The sequence below is a fragment of the Podarcis melisellensis genome (genome assembly GCF_964234715.1).
Source record: "Podarcis melisellensis genome assembly, chromosome: 13".
In the NCBI taxonomy this organism is placed as follows: Eukaryota; Metazoa; Chordata; class Lepidosauria; order Squamata; family Lacertidae; genus Podarcis; species Podarcis melisellensis.
In genome coordinates this window covers 6076219-6095038 of record NC_138545.1, presented here as the reverse complement: position 1 = coordinate 6095038, position 18820 = coordinate 6076219, and the positions used below count along the sequence as shown (strand labels likewise).

Sequence of the window (18820 nt, the reverse complement as noted above, 5' to 3'; positions counted from 1 at the left end):
TGGCAGGAGCAGGGACTGAGCAACGGGAGCTCACCCCGTGGTGGGGATTCGAACCGCCGACCTTCTGATCGGGAAGTCCTAGGCTCTGTGGTTTAACCCACAGTGCCACCCGTGTCCCTTTATCTTAGGATGTCCCTATTTTCATTGGAGGCTATGGAGTTATCCAACTCCTGAGCCATCTGAAGGCAATCCCATATAGGGGAGTCTTTTAAAAAATGTTTAATGTTGTATTATGTTTCTTATTTATGTTGGCCTGTTGTCTTTGTCCATTCTGAAGGAAATCAGCCCTGAGTGCTCACTGGAAGGACAGATCCTGAAACTGAGGCTCCAAGACTTTGGCCACCTCATGAGAAGAGAAGACTCCCTGGAAAAGACCCTGATGTTGGGAAAGATAGAGGGCACAAGGAGAAGGGGACGACGGAGGACGAGATGGTGGGACAGTGTTCTCGAAGCTACCAGCATGAGTTTGACCAAACTGCGGGAGGCAGTGGAAGACAGGAGGGCCTGGCGCGCTCTGGTCCAGGAGGTCACAAAGAGTCAGACACGACTAAACGACTAAACAACAACAACAAAGAGGTATAGGGTGTCGCACTTATTTTTCAGGCTCCCCATCCCTGCTATGGGGTACCAGGCACTCAGATCTCCCTTTCTTGAACCCTAAGGGAGGGCACAACGACTTTGGTGACATGGGGTGCCTCGGCCATGACGAAACCGCAGTGTGACAATGGTGTCACACGCAGGGTTATTTGCAGTGACCGCATTTGACAGCCCCGTTAACCCCAGAGCTGTGTCTCCCTTTCACTTGGGTGAGTCAGCTGAAACACACCACTTCCTGGAGTCGCGCTTATGAAATATCCTTCCCCCATCCAACCGCATGGCCCTGTTTTGAAGGACTCTTCCACACCACTTCCCCTCTTGGCAACCTATCATTCGCCTCAGTTGAAAAGGGCATTTCTGGTTATGTTCCCAGGTCAATCCCAGCTGCACAAGGCAATTGCTGGTTTGCCAGAGAAGGGTGTCTTATAACAGACTCCCGGACGCCCTTACTCAGAAGTAAGTCCCACGCGCAGCCTTAAGGCATGCAACTTCTTCCTACCGCAGCATTTGATCTATTACAAAATGTCCCTTTCCCCCAAATGAGCTAAAGCAGGCCTGTTAGCAGGATCTCCACCCCGGAGCCATAATCTACACCGTTTGGCAGAATTAGGAGCCGTATTATTATGATTAATAATAACCACCGTTTATGTCAAGCGCTCCTAATTGGCAAAGTGCTTTGTAATTTATGCGTTGCTCATCCCCACAACTCTGGGATGCTGATCGCGCGGATATTCCCATTTTATGGATGGAAGGCTGAGGCTGGGGAGAAGGGCGGCGTGGAGTCCCGAGTTCCGCTTCAGCCCGCATCTCCCAAACCCAAACTCAGCCCTTTAGCCTCCCAATACTCACCAATGTCTCCTTCCACCCTTTTCTATTTACTCACATAAAATGTCACGGTGGTGATAAATATATACAATAAGGCACCATGAAAACAGAAGATGTAATGACTAGATATAACCAAGAAGATCTAAGCACCCGCAGAGCCCTGCTGCCCCAAATGTTTGCAGGGGTTCAGCTTATTGTTGTTAGCCGCTCTGAGCCATGCTTTGGCTTCGGAAGGCGGGATATAAATATAATTTTATTATTATTATTATTAAGCCTACCTTATGGGGCTGTTGTGAGGGGAAAATGGGGTCAGGGGAGAAGAGCAGCAGACACAAAGTGTAGCCAAAATGGTGCCTTCCAGATGTTATGGAACACTCAGCCCGGACACAGATCCAGCGCCGAGGGCCTTCTTGCGGTTCCCTCATTGCGAGAAGCAAAGCGACAGGGAACCAGGCAGAGGGCCTTCTTGGTGGTGGCGCCCGCCCTGTGGAACACCCTCCCATCAGATGTCAAAGAGATAAACAACTACCTGACATTCAGAAGACATCTGAAGGCAGTCCTGTTCAGGGAATTTTTTAATATGTAACGCTGTACTGTTTTTAACACTTGATTGGGAGCCGCCCAGAGTGGCTGGGGAAACTCAGCCAGATGGGTGGGGTATAAATAATAATAATAATAATAATAATAATAATAATAATAATAATAATGAAGAACTACAACTCCCAGCAGCCAGCATGGTCAGGGATCATGGGAACTGTAGTCCACAACATTGGCAGGGCACCATTTGGTCTAGGAGCCTCCAACCTTTTCAGGCCCAGGCCTCAGCTTTAATATAGCCACGCATTTGGGGACCCATTTCTTAATCTTTTAGCGTATATTTGTGTGGCGATATTGCTCCAGTTGCGGCCCACCTCGGATCAGGCCTCGGGCCCAGTAGTAGGTCCTGACCCACCAACTGAGGACGAGCGATGGAGGCTATTTGTAATGTTCCCCTTCAGATGTTGCTGGGACTCCAAAACCCATCAGCCCCCTGGCTACTCTCGCCAACAGTCAGGGATGATGGGAGCTGGAGTCCAGAAACTTCTAGAGGACGCCATAGTTGGCCACCTTGGTGGGACATAAATATAAAAATGAAAGAGGTGTGCACTGTGGCTCATCTCCAGGAATTTCCCCTGAATACGGAGGGTTTGCTATTGCGGAAAGGAGTCATTTTAAGGCCTGCCCTGCCCGCTGTGACTTGGTTCTTATTTTTGAAAAAGGAAGTGGCCATCGTCAAGATGGATTTTTGGAATTGGATTTTTTTTCATTTAAATCAGATTTTAAAAATAAAATGCTTTTGGAGTAAAAATAATTCTCAAGATAGTTTACTATTTAAGTTACATTATAGTCCAAAGGCTACTCATCAGGAAATAAGGATTTGTTTTAAGTTTTTCATGTGTGCTAAAACTCAGTCTAAGTTATTTAAAACAAAAAACAAAAGTGTTTTACCGCATCAGTTAACAAACATGGATACATATGCTGTAATGTTATTGCTTTAGTTAAATAAATGGGTTAAATTGTTATTAAGGAAATGACTATTTTTCTCCTTCCAATAAAGTAAGGCAGAAAAGTTGTCCAAATATAAACAGTTAACTGATCAAACCTCACAATAATTTCATAATTATCTATGTATTTCTAATAATAATAATAATTTTTATTATTTATACCCCGCTCTCCCCAGCCAAGGCCAGGCTCAGAGCGGCTTACAAGCAATAATAAAAACAAGATGAATGATTACAACTTAAAAACAAAAATAAAATACAACATTAAAATAATGGAACATTAAAATATTAAAATGTAGCCTCATCGCAGGAGGAGAAGGAAAAGAAAGGAAAAAAAAGAGAGAGAGAGGGAGGGAATCTGGTTATAATAGTATAACCAGATCAGTAATTTTTGATATAACTGTAAAAACCACTCTGAAAATTTATTATTCCAAAAATGAAACCTCCCTCTGGTTGTACATATTAAGATGACACCAGCAAGAATGAGTCTTTCTGTAAAAAAAAACAACAGATTTAAATCAAGTCTTACTGACTAGTGATTTAAATCAATTTGAATCAAATGCACCCTGGCTGGCACCAAATGTCTTGCTCTGCTTTCTGTTTGGAACACATCAGCGAGACCGAGGTGGGGGTCTTGTTCATAGCTGTCAACTTTCCCCTTTTCTTGCGAGGAATCCTATTCGGAATGAGGGAATTTCCCTTAAAAAAAGGGAAATGTTGACAGCTATGGTCTTGTTGCCTAGGCAGCCCAAGACCTCCACTAAAACCACTGGTGAGGTCACTTTGGTACAGCTAACACAGCTGTTTGACTTCACCCCGGGAGGCAGACTCCATTGTCTCTCGAGACGGACAGATGTCAACTCAGCTCATTGCCACATATGATGGATCCTGGAAGAATGTTCTTTAAAGGTCGATATGAACCAGCCCCTCTCTCCCCATGGCTTCATTCCGTCCCCTGGCTACTTACCTGAATACTTGCTCCTCAGTGACTGAATCTTGGCTCCAGCAATCCCTCTGGCCTATGGGGAGCAGAGAGGGGGAAAGGGGTTAAATCGAGGAGGTGAGGAAGTGTGTGGGGGGCACTGGGGAAAGGAAGCGAGTGGGGTCGCTGGCAGGAAGCCCCCCACCTGAGAGGGGGGTCTCTGGGGAGAGCACTCCAACTGGAGAATAAAGGTAAAGGGACCCCTGAGCATTAGGTCCAGTCGTGGCCAACTGGGGTTGCGGCACTCATCTCGCTTTACTGGCCGAGGGAGCCGGCGTACAGCTTCCGGGTCATGTGGCCAGCATGACTAAGCCGCTTCTGGTGAACCAGAGCAGCGCACGGAAACGCCGTTTACCTTCCCGCCGGAGTGGTACCTATTTATCTACTTGCACTTTGAGGTGCTTTCAAACTGCTAGGTTGGTAGGAGCAGGGACTGAGCAATGGGAGCTCACCCTGTCGCGGGGATTTGAACCACCAACCTTCTGATTGGCAAGTCCTAGGCTCTGTGGTTTAACCCACAGCGCCACCCGCGCAGAACTATTACCCCATTCTTAACCCCGGAGAAGATCAACAGGTGGCCTTTCACGCTTTTAGGGGCAAGAACAGCTCAGGGCTTTAAGGAACATCGGAAGTTGACTTTCTGCCGAATCAGATCATTGGTCTGTCTACTTCCCGCCGGAGTGGTACCTATTGATCTACTTGCACATGACGTGCTTTTGAACTGCTAGGTTTGCAGGAAATGCATACATACCTTTAAATACATACATACCTTTAAAAAGGACACACTCCTTCTGGGACTGGCCCTCGGCCCATAAGACCCGAAACGTGTGCTGCGGCCAGTGGTCATTCAGGGCAGAAGCTGGCAAGTCACAGAGCTGGGAGACGCCGTGATTTAAGGAAAACCGACACCACTGGCAGAACATCTGCTTTCCCCTCACCTCACAGGATCAAGCGCAAAGCCCCTTCCCACGTCACATCAAAACAGCCCCGGCTCTCACCCTCCTCAGACCTCAGAACTTGCTTTTAACTACTCAGGTTCATCTCCAAATTGCGAAGCCGCGGGGTCTCTGACCACGTACAGAGTGCTTTGACCTTGGCACCGAGCAGGGCCCAATCTGTGCTGAAAGCAGCAACACACCACTTTTTAAGCTGTCAAATTTTGGAAGACCAAAATTTTAATAAGGAATGGGGTAAATTCATTAACTTCTCTTCAAAACCATTTTAAACAGTTAAAATCCTCAGTAGTTAAATTATCGCTTGTAGTTTAACGGTAAATTTTGGACATGACGGAGAGGTAAAAGATTTGGATTATCATACAAGACGCAGGAGGAAATGATTACCCGTGGGACCCACAAAGGGCTGGAGGGAAGTCCAAGAGATTCCTTGGGATCTTGTTTTTATGCTGCAATGTGACTGTAAAATTTAATTTGAAAAACCAAATAAATAAATTTACACACACACACTAAAAACTGTCATGGCTTCCCCCAAAGAATTCTGGGAACTGTGGCTTGTTAAGGGAGCCGACACATGTCAAATAAAACTCATTTTCAAATCTCCACGTTTGCTTGTTGCCCCCGAAGTGGAAGGTACACTTCAGGATGTTTCTGGTTCCCGACTCTCGTTCGTCCCACGCACAGAGGGTCTGTAGGATACCCACATAAACCCAGGCCTGTTCCTCCTATCAGGGGTGCGCCAACGTACGACAAGGGGCGATTCGTCTCCAAACACAATCAGGTCGTGAGACGCCGGAGCCACCTAAAAAACGAGAGAGAGAGATTGAGGAAGACCCTTGGCTCTCGAGGACGCGAGGCGGGTGGCACCGGGGCCTCAATTTCCTCCCGTCCTCCCGAAACTTACTGCCACGGGGTGGGAGAAAGCAACTGCTAAGGAGGTGTCATCTCGGCTGATGTAGACACAGCGAATTGTCGGTTCTGGGTCAGCTGTGGGGGCGACAGGAGAGACATCCAATTGGCAAGAGCGACTGGGAGAGTTAGAGGGGACTCAGGGCAGAAGGTGAATAAAGAATGGATAGTGTTTAAAGAATATTTGAAAAATTACTATGAGAGGAAAAATCTCCTGGCAGACCTTGAACGATTCTTGTGATGTATGATCAGAACCCTCCAAACTTGAAGCATGGGAAGTCCTATTAAAATTTATAATTTGGCAGAATGTTTGGATTATTTGATATGTGTATGTATCATTTGGAATATTTAATGTGATTTGATTGGATGGTTAAAGTGGAGAATTTAAAAAAAATGAATTTAAAAAAAGAGATTCTTGTAATGTATAGACAACAAACTAAAAGAATTCCCCCTGAAGGATATTAAGGAATCAAAGTACAATATCATGACACTGTGTAAAAAATAACAAATGAGATCCATTTTTCTGAGAACAATTGGAAGCTGATTTTATATTTTCTTAGCTCTATTCTCTGTTTTTTCTTTATTTTTTGTTGTATTTTTCCTTTTCTTGTGTAGTATATGTGCATAAACTGTAACATGGTAAATGGTTGTGTAAATACAGAGGGAAAGAAAAATAAATAAACCAAGCATTAAAAGCTTCCTGAAAGAGGGCTGCCTTCAGATGCCTTCTAAAAGTCAAAGAGTTGTTCATTTCCTTGACATCTGGTGGGAGGGCATTCTGCAGGGCAGGAGCCACCACCGAGAAGGCCCTCTGCCTGGTTCACTGTAACCTCACTTCTCGCAGGGAGGGAACCGCCAGAAGACCCTCGGTGCTGGACCTCAGTGTCCAGGCTGAACAATGGGGGTGGAGACACCCCTTCAGGTATACTGGGCCATTTAGGACTTTAAAAGTCAGCACCAACACTTTGAATTGTGCCTGGAAATGTACTGGGAGCCAATGTAGGTCTTTCAGGACCGGTGTTATGTGGTCTCGGCGGCCGCTCCCAGTCACCAGTCTAGCTGCCGGACTCTGGATTAATTGTAGTTTCCGAGTCGCCTTACTAAAACTAAGCAATGATGGTTCCAGGCGAGCCTCCCTGGTTCCCACTTTCTTTCACTTCTTGCAGTGGGACAGCTCTGGGACAGGGACAAGGAAACGCGTATCGCTTTCGTACCTCTGCCCAGGAGCCAGCGATGATAGAACCAGGCGCTCTGGTCATTCGGATCAGTGAAGAAGGCGTTCTGCACCAGCTCCAGCTCTGGGGGGGAGAAAGAAAAGTCAGGAGAAAGAGTGGGAGAAGCAAGGGCCCTGGTGAACGAATCGGTCTCCACTGAAGAAGTAGCAATATTGTAATATGGTACATTCAGGTCCAGCATCCTAAAAAGCATCACCTTGCCAACAAATGTCTGTATAGTTAAAGCTCTGGTTTTCCCAGTAGTGATGTATGGAAGTGAGAGCTGGACCATAAAGAAGGCTGATTGATGCCTTTGAATTCTGGTGCTGGAGGCGACTCTTGAGAGTCCCATGGACTGCAAGAAGATCAAACCTCTCCCTTCTGAAGGAAACCAGCCCTGAGCGCTCCCTGGAAGAACAGATCCTGAAGCTGAGGCTCCAAGACTTTGGCCACCTCATGAGAAGAGAAGACTCCCTGGGAAAGACCCTGATGTTGGGAAGGATGGAAGGCATAAGGAGAAGGGGGCGACGGAGGATGAGATGGTTGGACAGTGTTCTGGAAGCTACCAGCATGAGTTTGACCAAACTGTGGGAGGCAGTGGAAGACAGAAGTGCCTGGCGTGCTCTGGTCCAGGGGTCACGAAGAGTCGGACACGACTAAATAACAACAACAACATTCAGGTTGGTGTGTGTCAACTTGATGGACTTTGGCCAGTTTAGCAGACATTCCATCTTTTCAGGGAATTCTGGTCCCATTTTTTGCGGTGTGTGTGTGTGTGAGAGAGAGATTAGATTAAGGATCTCCTTGTGCGAACGCCCAGCATCTTACTCAAACTACAATTCCAAGAACTACCATATTTGGGGGGGAGCCGAAAGGTTTAAACTGGTACAAATCCACTGCAGCGCAGTGGTTCAGAGTGCTGGATTTGAGAGGCGTGGGTTTAAATACTATGCAGAATAGCTCGGTCGGTAGAGAACAGGATCCTCAGTCTCAGGGTGGTGAGTTCGAAACCCACGCTGGGCAAGAAGATTCCTGCATTGCGAGGGGTCAGACTAGATGACCCGCACGGTCCCTTCCAACTCTACAATTCTCAATCTTTGCTCGGCCACAGACTTTGGGTCAGCCGCAGTCTTTCGGCCTAACCTACCTCAGAGGGGGATAAAGGAAAAGGAGGAGATAGATGATAGAGAGACCCTGAATTTGTCAGACTTGATAAATCGGATTTGATACATCTGCCGCCAGCAACTAGAACTGGGTGCTGGGTGTGTGTGTCCAGGCAACACCTTCAAACCCTGCTCAGGATCCGACCCCCTCCAAGCTGCCATTACTGTCAAGGGTTCAGATGGCGCCATTTTTCAAGCCTGCGGCTACTAAAGACATAAAGAAGCTTTATGGTTTTGATTTCTCTGCTTGAGACTCATGGTTTCATGATGAGCTTCCTGCTAACTCTGTAGGCAGTCAGGCTACCCTATGGTTTCCTAAGGTATTTTGAAAGCAATTACCGTCCTTATTTGGATAAGGAATTAAGAACTAAAAAGGATTTCATGGTCTTGACTTTGGATACATTTTACATCTACTCGAATTACGAGTTTTTATACGGAAGCTGACAACCTTACAAAGGTTGGCCACTGAGGCGTACTTCATGTCGAAATGTGTCTGGGTATAATTAATTAATTAATTAATTAAAGGGTGATTACTTTCGGTGGGCATTTGGTCCCTGAGGATAATACAGGAGAGCGTTCTTCACTTTTGTCTGCAGCCTACATTTCATCTTAGCGAATATTCAAAGGTTATTTTAGTGTTTGTGTAACCTACAATGGAGTTGTTTTACCTCAACTTGTTCTTTTTGAAGTTATATTTTGAGGAGAATGGAGCTTATTTCTGTTTTTGTGTGGTGGACCCCACAGCAATATCTCCAAATCGGGGTCCATGGTTCAAGTTTCTAGTATTGATTTACAATGCCCTTAACAATTTGGGTCCAGGGACGCGGGTGGCGCTGTGGTCTAAACCACTGAGCCTCTTGGGCTTGCCAATCGGAAGGCTGGGGGTTCGAATCCCTGCAACAGGGTGAGCTCCTGTTGCTCAGTCCCAGCTCCTGCCAACCTAGCACTTCAAAAGCACGCCAGTGCGAGTAGATAAATAGGTACCGCTCTGGCGGGAAGGTAAACGGCGTTTCTGTGCGCTCTGGTTTCAGTCACGGTGTCCCGTTGCGCCAGAAGCGGTTTAGTCATGCTGGACACATGACCTGGAAAGCTGTCTGTGGACAAATGCTGGCTCCCTCGGCCTGAAAGCAAGATGAACGCCGCAACCCCATAGTCGCCTTTGACTGGACTTAACTGCCCAGGGGTCCTTTACCTTTTTTACCTAAGCCCACAAACTACAAGTGAAGTCCGTTCCTCCCGTCCCTGGAGGGAATTTGCAAGGAAGATTTAGCCTCAATCATCCTTGTTTTTCCTCCGCCAACCACCTCCCGCTGTTGTGGGGGCAGCCTCCATTAAGGCAGAGCGCAACCAGAAGCCTGGGGGAGCCACTTTTTGTGGTCCCATGACTTAGCTGCATGGATTCCTGATGAACCTACTGAATACTTTTTTTATTTATTCCAGCAATAATTTCTCAGCTTAGTTTTACAGTTTCGCCTGTGTTTACCTTTTCTATATTACATTTCTTGTATACAAGCTGCATAGAAATAGTTTTTTCTATTTAAAAGCCCCCGGTGAAGACAGCGCTGGCTCCATGCTTGTTCTACAAAAGTTATTACTCACGTTTCAGGTACGGCGGAGACTAATCCTGGGATTAAATCTCCAATAGAACGGGAGGTAACGCTCAAGAGCAGCTTGAGAAACAACAACATGAAACCTATCTACTGGAAAAATTGGTGTATTAAAAGAAAATGAAAAAAATCTTCTCTGACAGGAGATGTGAAAGGACTGCCATTTGTGATGAAGAGAGTTTTTCTTTTTTCTTAAAAATTAAGGCTGTGTACACAGCATACATTTAAAGCACCCACCCAAAGAATCCTGAGAACTGCAGTTTGTTAAGGCTGGGAATTGCAGCTCTGTTGGGTGTGTGAAAACTACACTTCCCAGAATCCTTTGTGGGGGAAGATGTGCTTTAAATACCGGTGAATGGTCACAGAAACCGGACAGCGAGAAATATTCAAACACACAATTGGCATCAGAAACCCACAAAATGCTCACAATTGTGCAGGGAGATGAAGCTGTAACTCGAAAGACAATGTATGAGTGGTTTAAATGTTTCTGTGAAGGGCGACAAATGTTGACAGAGTTTGTGACTTATTGATGCGGGATCGGTGTTTGTGCTTCCGAATGACGGTGGAAGAATTGTATATTCCGCATGAAATAGTTACTGAGGTTACTGAGTTGTCCCACCCTCCATATTCTCCCATCTGGCCCCAACGGATTTCTTAATTTTTCCAAAACTGAAATCTGCACTGAAAGGGCACAGATTTTCCAACATTTCACATGTCCAAGCTGTTGGGACAAGGAAACTGAAAGCAGTACGAAAAGAGGACTTCTCCAGAAGTTTCCAACAGTTCCACGAACGTTGTCAACGCTGCGTTGTATCAGAGGAGGCCTACTTTGAAGACCTGTAAGGCATGTATGTTTTCGAATATTTCTCGCTGTCCGATTTCTGCGACCATTCACTGAACTTTCCGGTCACACCTTGTATATGATGGCTAACAACCTTGAAAGCAATTATATACCACTTAATTTTTTTTTTTTAAAAAAACCCCTCATAAAAATGCTTGAGACACAGCTGACTTTTCCAAGGACTTTTTGAAGTTCACCTATTGGGGTTGGAAGTTTGTGCCTGCCTCCTCTGCCTCCCCCCCAGTCCCCCCCCCATACCAAAACAGCCTGATTATTTGCCTTCCCTCATAAACTGAAACTTCCAAGTTGTAGAAACCACCCAGAGTTTCTTGCTGGCCCATGACAAAGCGGTAACCGCAAAGACGCAGCGGTTTGGCCTTTGTTCATCTCTTGATCCTTCATTTAAGGGGTGAGTGAGTCTGCAGGTACCACAAAAGACCAGCCGAAAGGAGGAGGGGCAGAATCGAGACCAGACTGCATGGGAAAGAGGCCAGCCTCTCTGCACGGGATTGTCAAGAATAATTGCATTTTAATCCTGCCGTCTCTCAAAAGCAGCTCGGGGCTATAGGTGGGGTTCTCCCCTCTTCCGTGCTTCAACCTCACAATAAAGCTGCGAGGAAGGTCAGGATGAAAGTGTGGGACCCAAGGCCATGCAGCGAGCTTTGAATGTGGGCCTTTCCATTCCTAGTTTGATACTCTTAACCACTACACCTGGTTTTGGATAACTTCCACCTCTGGAATCAGATCGTCTCTCTGCCCTGCACTGCCACATTCCCAAGCAAATTTTTCTGGCCAAAATTATGCTGGCCAATTGCTGTTATTGTTAAATTAAAAGCAGGGTGCAGTTGGTTTTCACTTAGTGCACCGGGTGCTGGTGGTGAAGGTTTCACTTGCGATAATAATTAGGTAAAGGTAAAGGACCCCTGGAGGGAAGCGGGTGGCACTGTGCCCTAGGACTTGCCAATCAGAAGGTTGGCGGTTCGAATTCCCACCATGGGGTGAGCTCCTGTTGCTCGGTCCCTGCTCCTGCCAACCTAGCAATTTGAAAGCAGGTCAAAGTACAAGTAGATAAATAGGTACTGCTCCAGCGGGAAGGTAAACGGCGTTTCTGTGCGCTGCTCTGGTTCGCCAGAAGCGGCTTAGTCCTGCTGGCCACATGACCCGGAAGCTGTACGACGGCTCCCTAAAGCGAGATGAGTGCCGCAACCCCAGAGTCGGCCACAACTGGACCTAATGGTCAAGGGTCCCTTTACCTTTATCTAAAGGACCCCTGGACGGTTAAGTCCAGACAAAGGTGACTATGGGGTTGCAGTGCTCATCTCGCTTTCAGGCCAAGGGAGCCGGCGTTTGTCCACAGACAGCTTTCCAGGTCATGTGGCCAGCAGGACTAAACCGCTTCTGGCGCAACGGGACACCGTGACTGAAACCAGAGCACACGGAAACCTTTTTTACCTTCCCGCCACAGTAGTACCTATTTATCTCCTTGCACTGGCGTCCTTTCGAACTGCTAGGTTGGCAAGACCTGGGACAGAGCAACGGGAGCTCACCCCGTCATGGGCATTCAAACTGCCGACCTTCCGATCGGCAAGCCCAAGAGGCTCAGTGGTTTAGTCCACAGCGCCGCCCATGTCCCACACTTGCGATATAATTCCACCTCGCTATGGCCCTCAAACCAGCCCTGAGTGATGTATTAATACATCGCCTGGGCCTCCTGCTTGTTGCCTTTTCACCATGAAAGGCAAAGAACAGGAGATAGCCTAGGAGAGGAGAAAACCACCTAGCATAGAGATCTGCATCTGTCCAGGCGGCCCCTTGTTCGTGACTGCTCCTTTTCTGAATCCTTCCTTGTGAGCCGCAGGGAGTTAACCACCCTCGTCTCTGTCTCTCTCTTGGCTGAGCTGGCTCCAGGCAAGGCTCCCACGCCCCAGCCCTGTCTCTCAGGCCAAACAAAAGCGGCTGCGGGAGACTTCAGGCCGTGAGTGGCGAAGAGGGGTGACGCCTCCATCTGATCCGCTTGGAATTTCACCTGCCCAGGTGAGGGCTGGGTCTCCGGGGAAGAATCCCTGTGTACACTTTTTACTCATGCCGAAGTCATCGCCGTGCACCGCCTTCGATGCGCCCAGGACTGTCAAGAGGGGACGGCCGCTGTGATTCACGGACTCGCACTCCCCGCCAGCGCTTTGGGGGGTGGGGAAGAGTTCTGGAGCTCTTGGTGAAAGGGCCACACCTGCTTTCAAAGCCTCCTCTTCCAAAACTGGGAACAGGGCCCAAGAACCTTGGCTGCCCTCGCTCCCAAAGCAGGTTTGCTCAAGCTGGCGGGCTTCTGGGCGTCGTAGGACTACAACTCCCATCGGCCCTAGAGAGAAATCTCAGCCCGAAAGCTGCCAGCTGCCATAAGAAGAGACTTGCTGGTGATCTTTTTCTTTTACTTCTTTATTCTGTCTTTGTTCTTTTTTCTGATATCTTTCATTCCACTGCTTTATTGTGAATAGCATTTTATAAATAACCGTAAATATGAAAAGAGACAAAATATTCTCTAATTTTTCCCCCTTGCTTAGATGCATTTCCTTTTATTTCCTTTGTATTTTCTTTTGTTGTGAATATGTATGTTTTCTAATTTGTACTTAATAAAAATATTAATGAAATTTAAAAAAAATTAAAAAAGAAAAAAGAAGAGGCTTGCTGGATGAGGCCTGCCGAGAAACCAGGAAGAAGGAGTGCTTAGCAGTGGACGAGGCAGGCTGATATTCTGAGCCGAGGATGTAGCTCAGTGGCAGAGAGACTGCTCTGCATGCAGGTCTTAATTTCAATAGCCAGTTAAAAACATCAGAGGCAGCAGAAAAGGCCTATTTCAGACTGCAAGCGTCTCTGAATGGGCCCTTGACACTTGTCCTTTGTGAAGTGCCACGGACGCTGATTGCACCAGTAAATTGGTAAGAAACGGGGAGGCATAACTCAAACTTTGGAACCTAGGCAGGTGCCTTCGTTGTAGGCTTTTTGGAGGCTGTTTTTTGTTTAGCCAAGTCTAAAAAAACAACAAGAGGTAAAGGCAAAGGACCCCGGGATGGTTAAACTTGACAATGGGGTTGTGGCGCTCATCTCACTTTCAGGCTGAGGGAGCCGGCCTTTGTCCACAGACAGCTTTCAGGGTCATGTGGCCAGCAGGACTAAACCGCTTCTGGCGCAACGGGACACCGTGACGGAAACCAGAGCGCACGGAAACGCCGTTGTAATGGTTCTAGGGGTTGCTCGTGCGTAAGTTGCCGCCACTCCTGGCTAGGTTGCCTGGCTGAACCCTTTCTGTCTGGACAGCCTCTCACCCGTGGCTGTCTCAATCGCTGGCAGAATCCGTCAGTGGGCGTTTCTTGAACTTCTTCCAGCAAAGAAGTTCTTTGATGCCAAGGCTCCTCCTACTCTCCCTGTGCGGAGGTCTTCTGCGCAGGGAGGGTGTGGGCAGCGGAGGACCCATGCTCTCCCCGCTGGTCTCCAGCGAGGAGTCCTGGAGCCTCCTCTCCGATTCCCCCATATGCCCCCCTTCTCCACTGGTGTTACGCTGATTTCCTTCCCCAGCAGATGGGCTGCCTCTCTCCCTACTGGGACCCTCTCCGGCATCCCTCTGGAGCCTTCCCTCCGCCTTTGGCTCCGATGGCAGTTCCCTGACAGCCGTTTACCTTCCCGCTGCAGTGGTACCTATTTATCTACTTGCACTGGTGTGCTTTTGAACTGCTAGGTTGGCAGGAGCTGGGACAGAGCAAGCGGAATAGAACACTGACATGTGCTTTTACGTTGTTGCTTTTTAGAAGGTTTTAGATAGTTGCTTCCAACGGTTGGTTTTCTAAACTGATTATCTCATTTTTATATTATTTGTGTAAGCTGCTCTGAGTCTGCTTTTGCTTTACAGTCAAGTGGTATATAAATTTAATGAAATAAATAAATGAAATAAAACAACAAGACCATTCAGAGCCTCTCAATCCCTCTCTCTCCATTTCCAAAGATCCCAGGAGCACTGTAACTTTCATTCAGTCATAGAATTGTAGAGTTGGAAAGGGACCGCTAGAGTCATCTAGTCCAACCCCCGGCAATGCTGGAATCTTTTGCCCAAAGTGGGGCTCAAACCCATGAACCTGAGATTAACAGCCTTATGCTCTACCAACTGAGCTATCCCAGCTATTATCCAATGTGACACAGCAGTTTGGGAGCCCGTGATCAAGAATCGATAAAGATCTCTATTTGGGGGTAATTGATGCTTTCAAATTATGGTGCTGGAGGAGACTCTTGAGAGTCCCATGGACTGCAAGAAGATCAAACCTCTCCATTCTGAAGGAAGTCAGCCCTGAGTGCTCACTGGAAGGACAGATCCTGAAGCTGAGGCTCCAAGACTTTGGCCACCTCATAAGAAGAGAAGACTCCCTGATGCTGGGAAAGATGGAGGGCCCAAGGAGAAGGGGACAACAGAGGGGGAGATGGTTGGACAGTGTTCTCGAAGCGACCAGCATGAGTCTGACCAAACTGCAGGAGGCAGTGGAAGACAGGAGTGCCTGGAGTGCTCTGGTCCAGGGGGTAACGAAGAGTCGGACACGACTAAACGACTAAACAACAACAACAACAACAATTTGGTGGGAACTAATGCCCAAGCTTGCTTTCTTTCCTCCTCCCTCCCAGTTCCCTTTTCCTCTTGTGTGGTGTCTCTTAGATTGCAAACAGGACTTACCACCAATATCGTGCTAGACACTCTGAGAGCCTTTTTTTCCCAGCTGGAGAGCGGGATAAAAATGCTTTTCAAACCAACAACAGCATGCCTCCCTATGGGGACTCCTCCCGCCGACTCCTGCCATGCCAACCCAACAATAGGAGGAACACCGAACCATTTCCACGCAGCCCGGTTAAGGAACTTGTGATTTCCTTCCAGGCCCACCTTTCAGCAGGATTTCCTCCGTGATCCGGCCTTGCTGTTGGGCATCGGGGTAAAGCTGTGGGAGCAGGTGGCTGCGATAGTGCCAGGAAGAGTAGTTGGAGAAGTTCCGGGTGATGAGGCTGTCGCTGAACGCCAACTCGTCCTGGGGGGCGACCTGAGACTGCCGCACCACGAAGCGCCGGTAGTCCCAGCAGTGAACTGCAGGGGGCAGGAAAGAGAAAGAGGAAAGAGGGGCGGGAGGGTCAAAGGTCAGCCTGCCCAATTACCCTCCTCCCCAAAGGCACTCTGGCTTGGGAAACCCAGCCGGATGGGTGCGGTATAAATAAATTATTATTATTATTATTATTATTATTATTATTATTATTATTAGCTGGTAATCTGATCACACAGACCCTGGGACTCTTAAGAGCATGAGAAGAGCCTGCTAAATATACGTCCCAAGGCGATTTAGAGACACACCCTTCGAGACAGCTACGGTTTTTGGAAAAACGAGAGCACACAAACAAGATTGAAGAACAGTCCGTGAGCAGTGGGAGGAGGAGTACCAAGAGGATTGGAAGAAATTTAAAGATTATTTAGCTAAATATGTTAAGATAACATAAACAGAATTCCTTGCGAGTACCAGACAGGCCTAGGATTTCAATTCGTGATGTTGTAAAATACTATTGTTCATGTTAAAATGAGAAGAAAGAAAGATTGGCTAAGTAAATTTTATGGGAAAATAGTTTCGGAAAACTGTTACAATGGATTATAGGGAAACTCAGCTAGGGGGATTTGAGGAAGTCATTCAACAATGTTAACAAAAGTGGAATCATTATAGCAAGGAGAAAATGTTTGTTTGTTTTTGATTTTTTTGTATGTTATAAATTGGAAAACGAATAATTTTTTTTTAGGAAAAAACCACACAAGGTTGAAGAGCAACACAAAAGGAACACAAAAGCAGAGATGCTTTTCTCTGGCTTAAAATATATTCAGTTGCTCCAGAAGACGAAGACGAAGACGAAGAAGAAGAAGAAGAAGAAGAAGAAGAAGAAGAAGAGGAGGAGTTTGGATTTGATATCCCGCCTTTCACTCCCCTTCAGGAGTCTCAAAGCGGCTCACATTCTCCTTTCCCTTCCTCCCCCACAACAAACACTGTGTGAGGTGAGTGAGGCTGAGAGACTTCAGAGAAGTGTGACTGGCCCAAGGTCACCCAGCAGCTGCATGTGGAGGAGCGGGGAATCGAACCCGGTTCCCCAGATTGCAAGACTACTGCTCTTAACCACTACACCACACTGGCAGGTGGTGTGTCATGTTTGGACTGTTCAACTGAACCGAAAGCCCGGCTCCCAGGTTACTGGGGAGAGAGAGCATCTGACATTGTGGGGACTTTTAAGAGGGAAAATCTCCTGCAGATCAGTGTGACCGGCTGGGTATATAAGGGATTATGAGGCAGTCTCTCTCAGGCAACCTTGTTCTCAGCTGTGCAAACATCTTAAGGGGGCTAGTGATCAGGATAAAGGAATTAACATCATCTCTCTCTCATCCAGCCGTGGTGATTGTTGGTGGGATGGAAGACAGTGTTAGAAAATGACAGCTGCATGAGTTATTATAGCAAGGAAGTGGAAGGGGCAAGCAGAATATAAAATGGAAGAATGGGATAAAGAGGTGGAGGATATAATAATAATAATAATAATAATAATAATAATAATAATAATAATAATAAATTTATACCCCGCCCATCTGGCTGGGCTTCCCCAGCCACTCTGGGCGGCTTCCAACAAAATATTAAAATACTGTAATACATCAAACATTAAAAGCTTCCCTAAACAGGGCTGCCTTCAGATGTCTTCTAAAGTTTGGTAGTTGTTGTTCTCTTTGACATCTGGTGGAAATGAACACATGCCATTAAGGTAAGACGGTGAATATGTAGGAGAAATAATTTTGAGGATGTATGGAGGGTGTTTGTAGAATTTGCACTGTTAAAACGGAGAGGGGTCAAACCATCGCAAGAGGCATTGGAATTCTGGGAGGTTGGATAGTTACAATGGAATGGTCTCGGTGGTGGGGTGCACGTTTTTATTCCTATTTATTTATGGTTATTACTTTGTCAAAATAAAATAAAATAAAATAAAAATAATTAAAGGAGAACCAAAAAAAAGGGGGGGGAGAAACTGAGGTGTGAAAGCTAGGAGCTAGATGTGGAAACAAGAAGAATTACTGACGAAAGAAGAACGGCAAAAGAAATTAACGGACTATGCAGAATTAAGATAAGATGACAGGAAGGATCCGAAACCTGCGGGATCAGAGATTCTCAGAGGACTGGAGTAAATATTTGAATTATTTGAAAAGCAGTTGTAACAAACAGATTACGCTAGTAGGACTGTAAGAAGTTTTGTAAGGAGGATTATGCGAAATATTGCAGAGAAGATTATCAAGAGAGCTATTAGTTAAGGATAATTAAAAGTAATAGAGAAATTAAGAAATGTGGATTAAGTGATAAAGATGGAAATCTCTTCAGATGCGGTTGATGGAAGTCCAAAATATTGTATAAGGTAAGAAAGTATGTTATATGACTTTTGGAAATTATTTGTAAAAACTAATAAAAAATATTATATAAAAAAAGAAAGCTACGAGCTAAATCGCACCTTAAACCTAGTTACGATGGAAAGGGCGTTGAGGGTGAATAATGGCTTCGTTTGGGGGACAAAAAGTATTAAGAGTTACTCGGAGGCAATTTTACAATCGTTTTCTTTTACAGGCTGCGGAAAGTCAGGGGCAGGAATGAGCCATCATGGGATGGTAAGAATTGGAAAGGACCCCTAAGGCCGTCTAGTCAGATTCCCTGCAATGGAGAATCTCAGCTAAAGCACCCATGGCAGATACCGTATTTTTCGCACCATAGGGTGCACTGGACCATAGGGCGCACCCAGTTTTTAGGGAGGGAAATCAAGAGAAAAAAAATCCCCCCAGCCCCAAAGAGCAGCGTACAGGCTGCGCACAACCTCTCCCTGCCGGAGGGGTTGCGCGCGGCTATGGCACAAGCCAAGGCAGCGAGCAGGATGGATCCCGCTCGCTGTTTTGGCTTCCCCTTTAGCCCCGTGCAGCCTCTCCCTCCCGGGAGGGAGACGCTGCGCAGGGCTTTCCTGGCTTTCCTGGGAGGTGGGGGGATTCACCCACCTCCCGCAAAACCGGCAGAAGCCGCGCAACTCCTTTAAAGAGATCGCGGCTTCTCCTGGCTTTTCTGGGAGGTGGGAGAAGGGACTGATGTGGCCAGTCAGCCACCTGTGGAAA

The 18820-nt window shown here is 46.8% G+C and overlaps 1 protein-coding gene and 1 long non-coding RNA gene across 4 annotated transcripts in view; one reads left to right on the top strand and one right to left on the bottom strand.

The window, feature by feature from the left end:
• The window catches only part of LOC309355953, a 125624-nt gene that overhangs the window by 44288 nt on the left and 62516 nt on the right, over window positions 1-18820 (top strand). The window lies entirely within an intron of this gene.
• The window catches only part of RABGGTA (Rab geranylgeranyltransferase subunit alpha), a 34157-nt gene that overhangs the window by 6990 nt on the left and 8347 nt on the right, over window positions 1-18820 (bottom strand). For all 3 annotated transcript variants that reach the window (XM_081886852.1, XM_081886854.1, XM_081886853.1), the window contains exons 6-11: window positions 15548-15745; window positions 7022-7105; window positions 5803-5885; window positions 5599-5700; window positions 4715-4820; window positions 3931-3982 (exon numbers count right to left, since the gene is read on the bottom strand). In XM_081886852.1, coding sequence (XP_081742978.1) covers window positions 3931-3982; window positions 4715-4820; window positions 5599-5700; window positions 5803-5885; window positions 7022-7105; window positions 15548-15745 — 625 coding nt within the window. The remainder of the gene's footprint in view (window positions 1-3930; window positions 3983-4714; window positions 4821-5598; window positions 5701-5802; window positions 5886-7021; window positions 7106-15547; window positions 15746-18820) is intronic.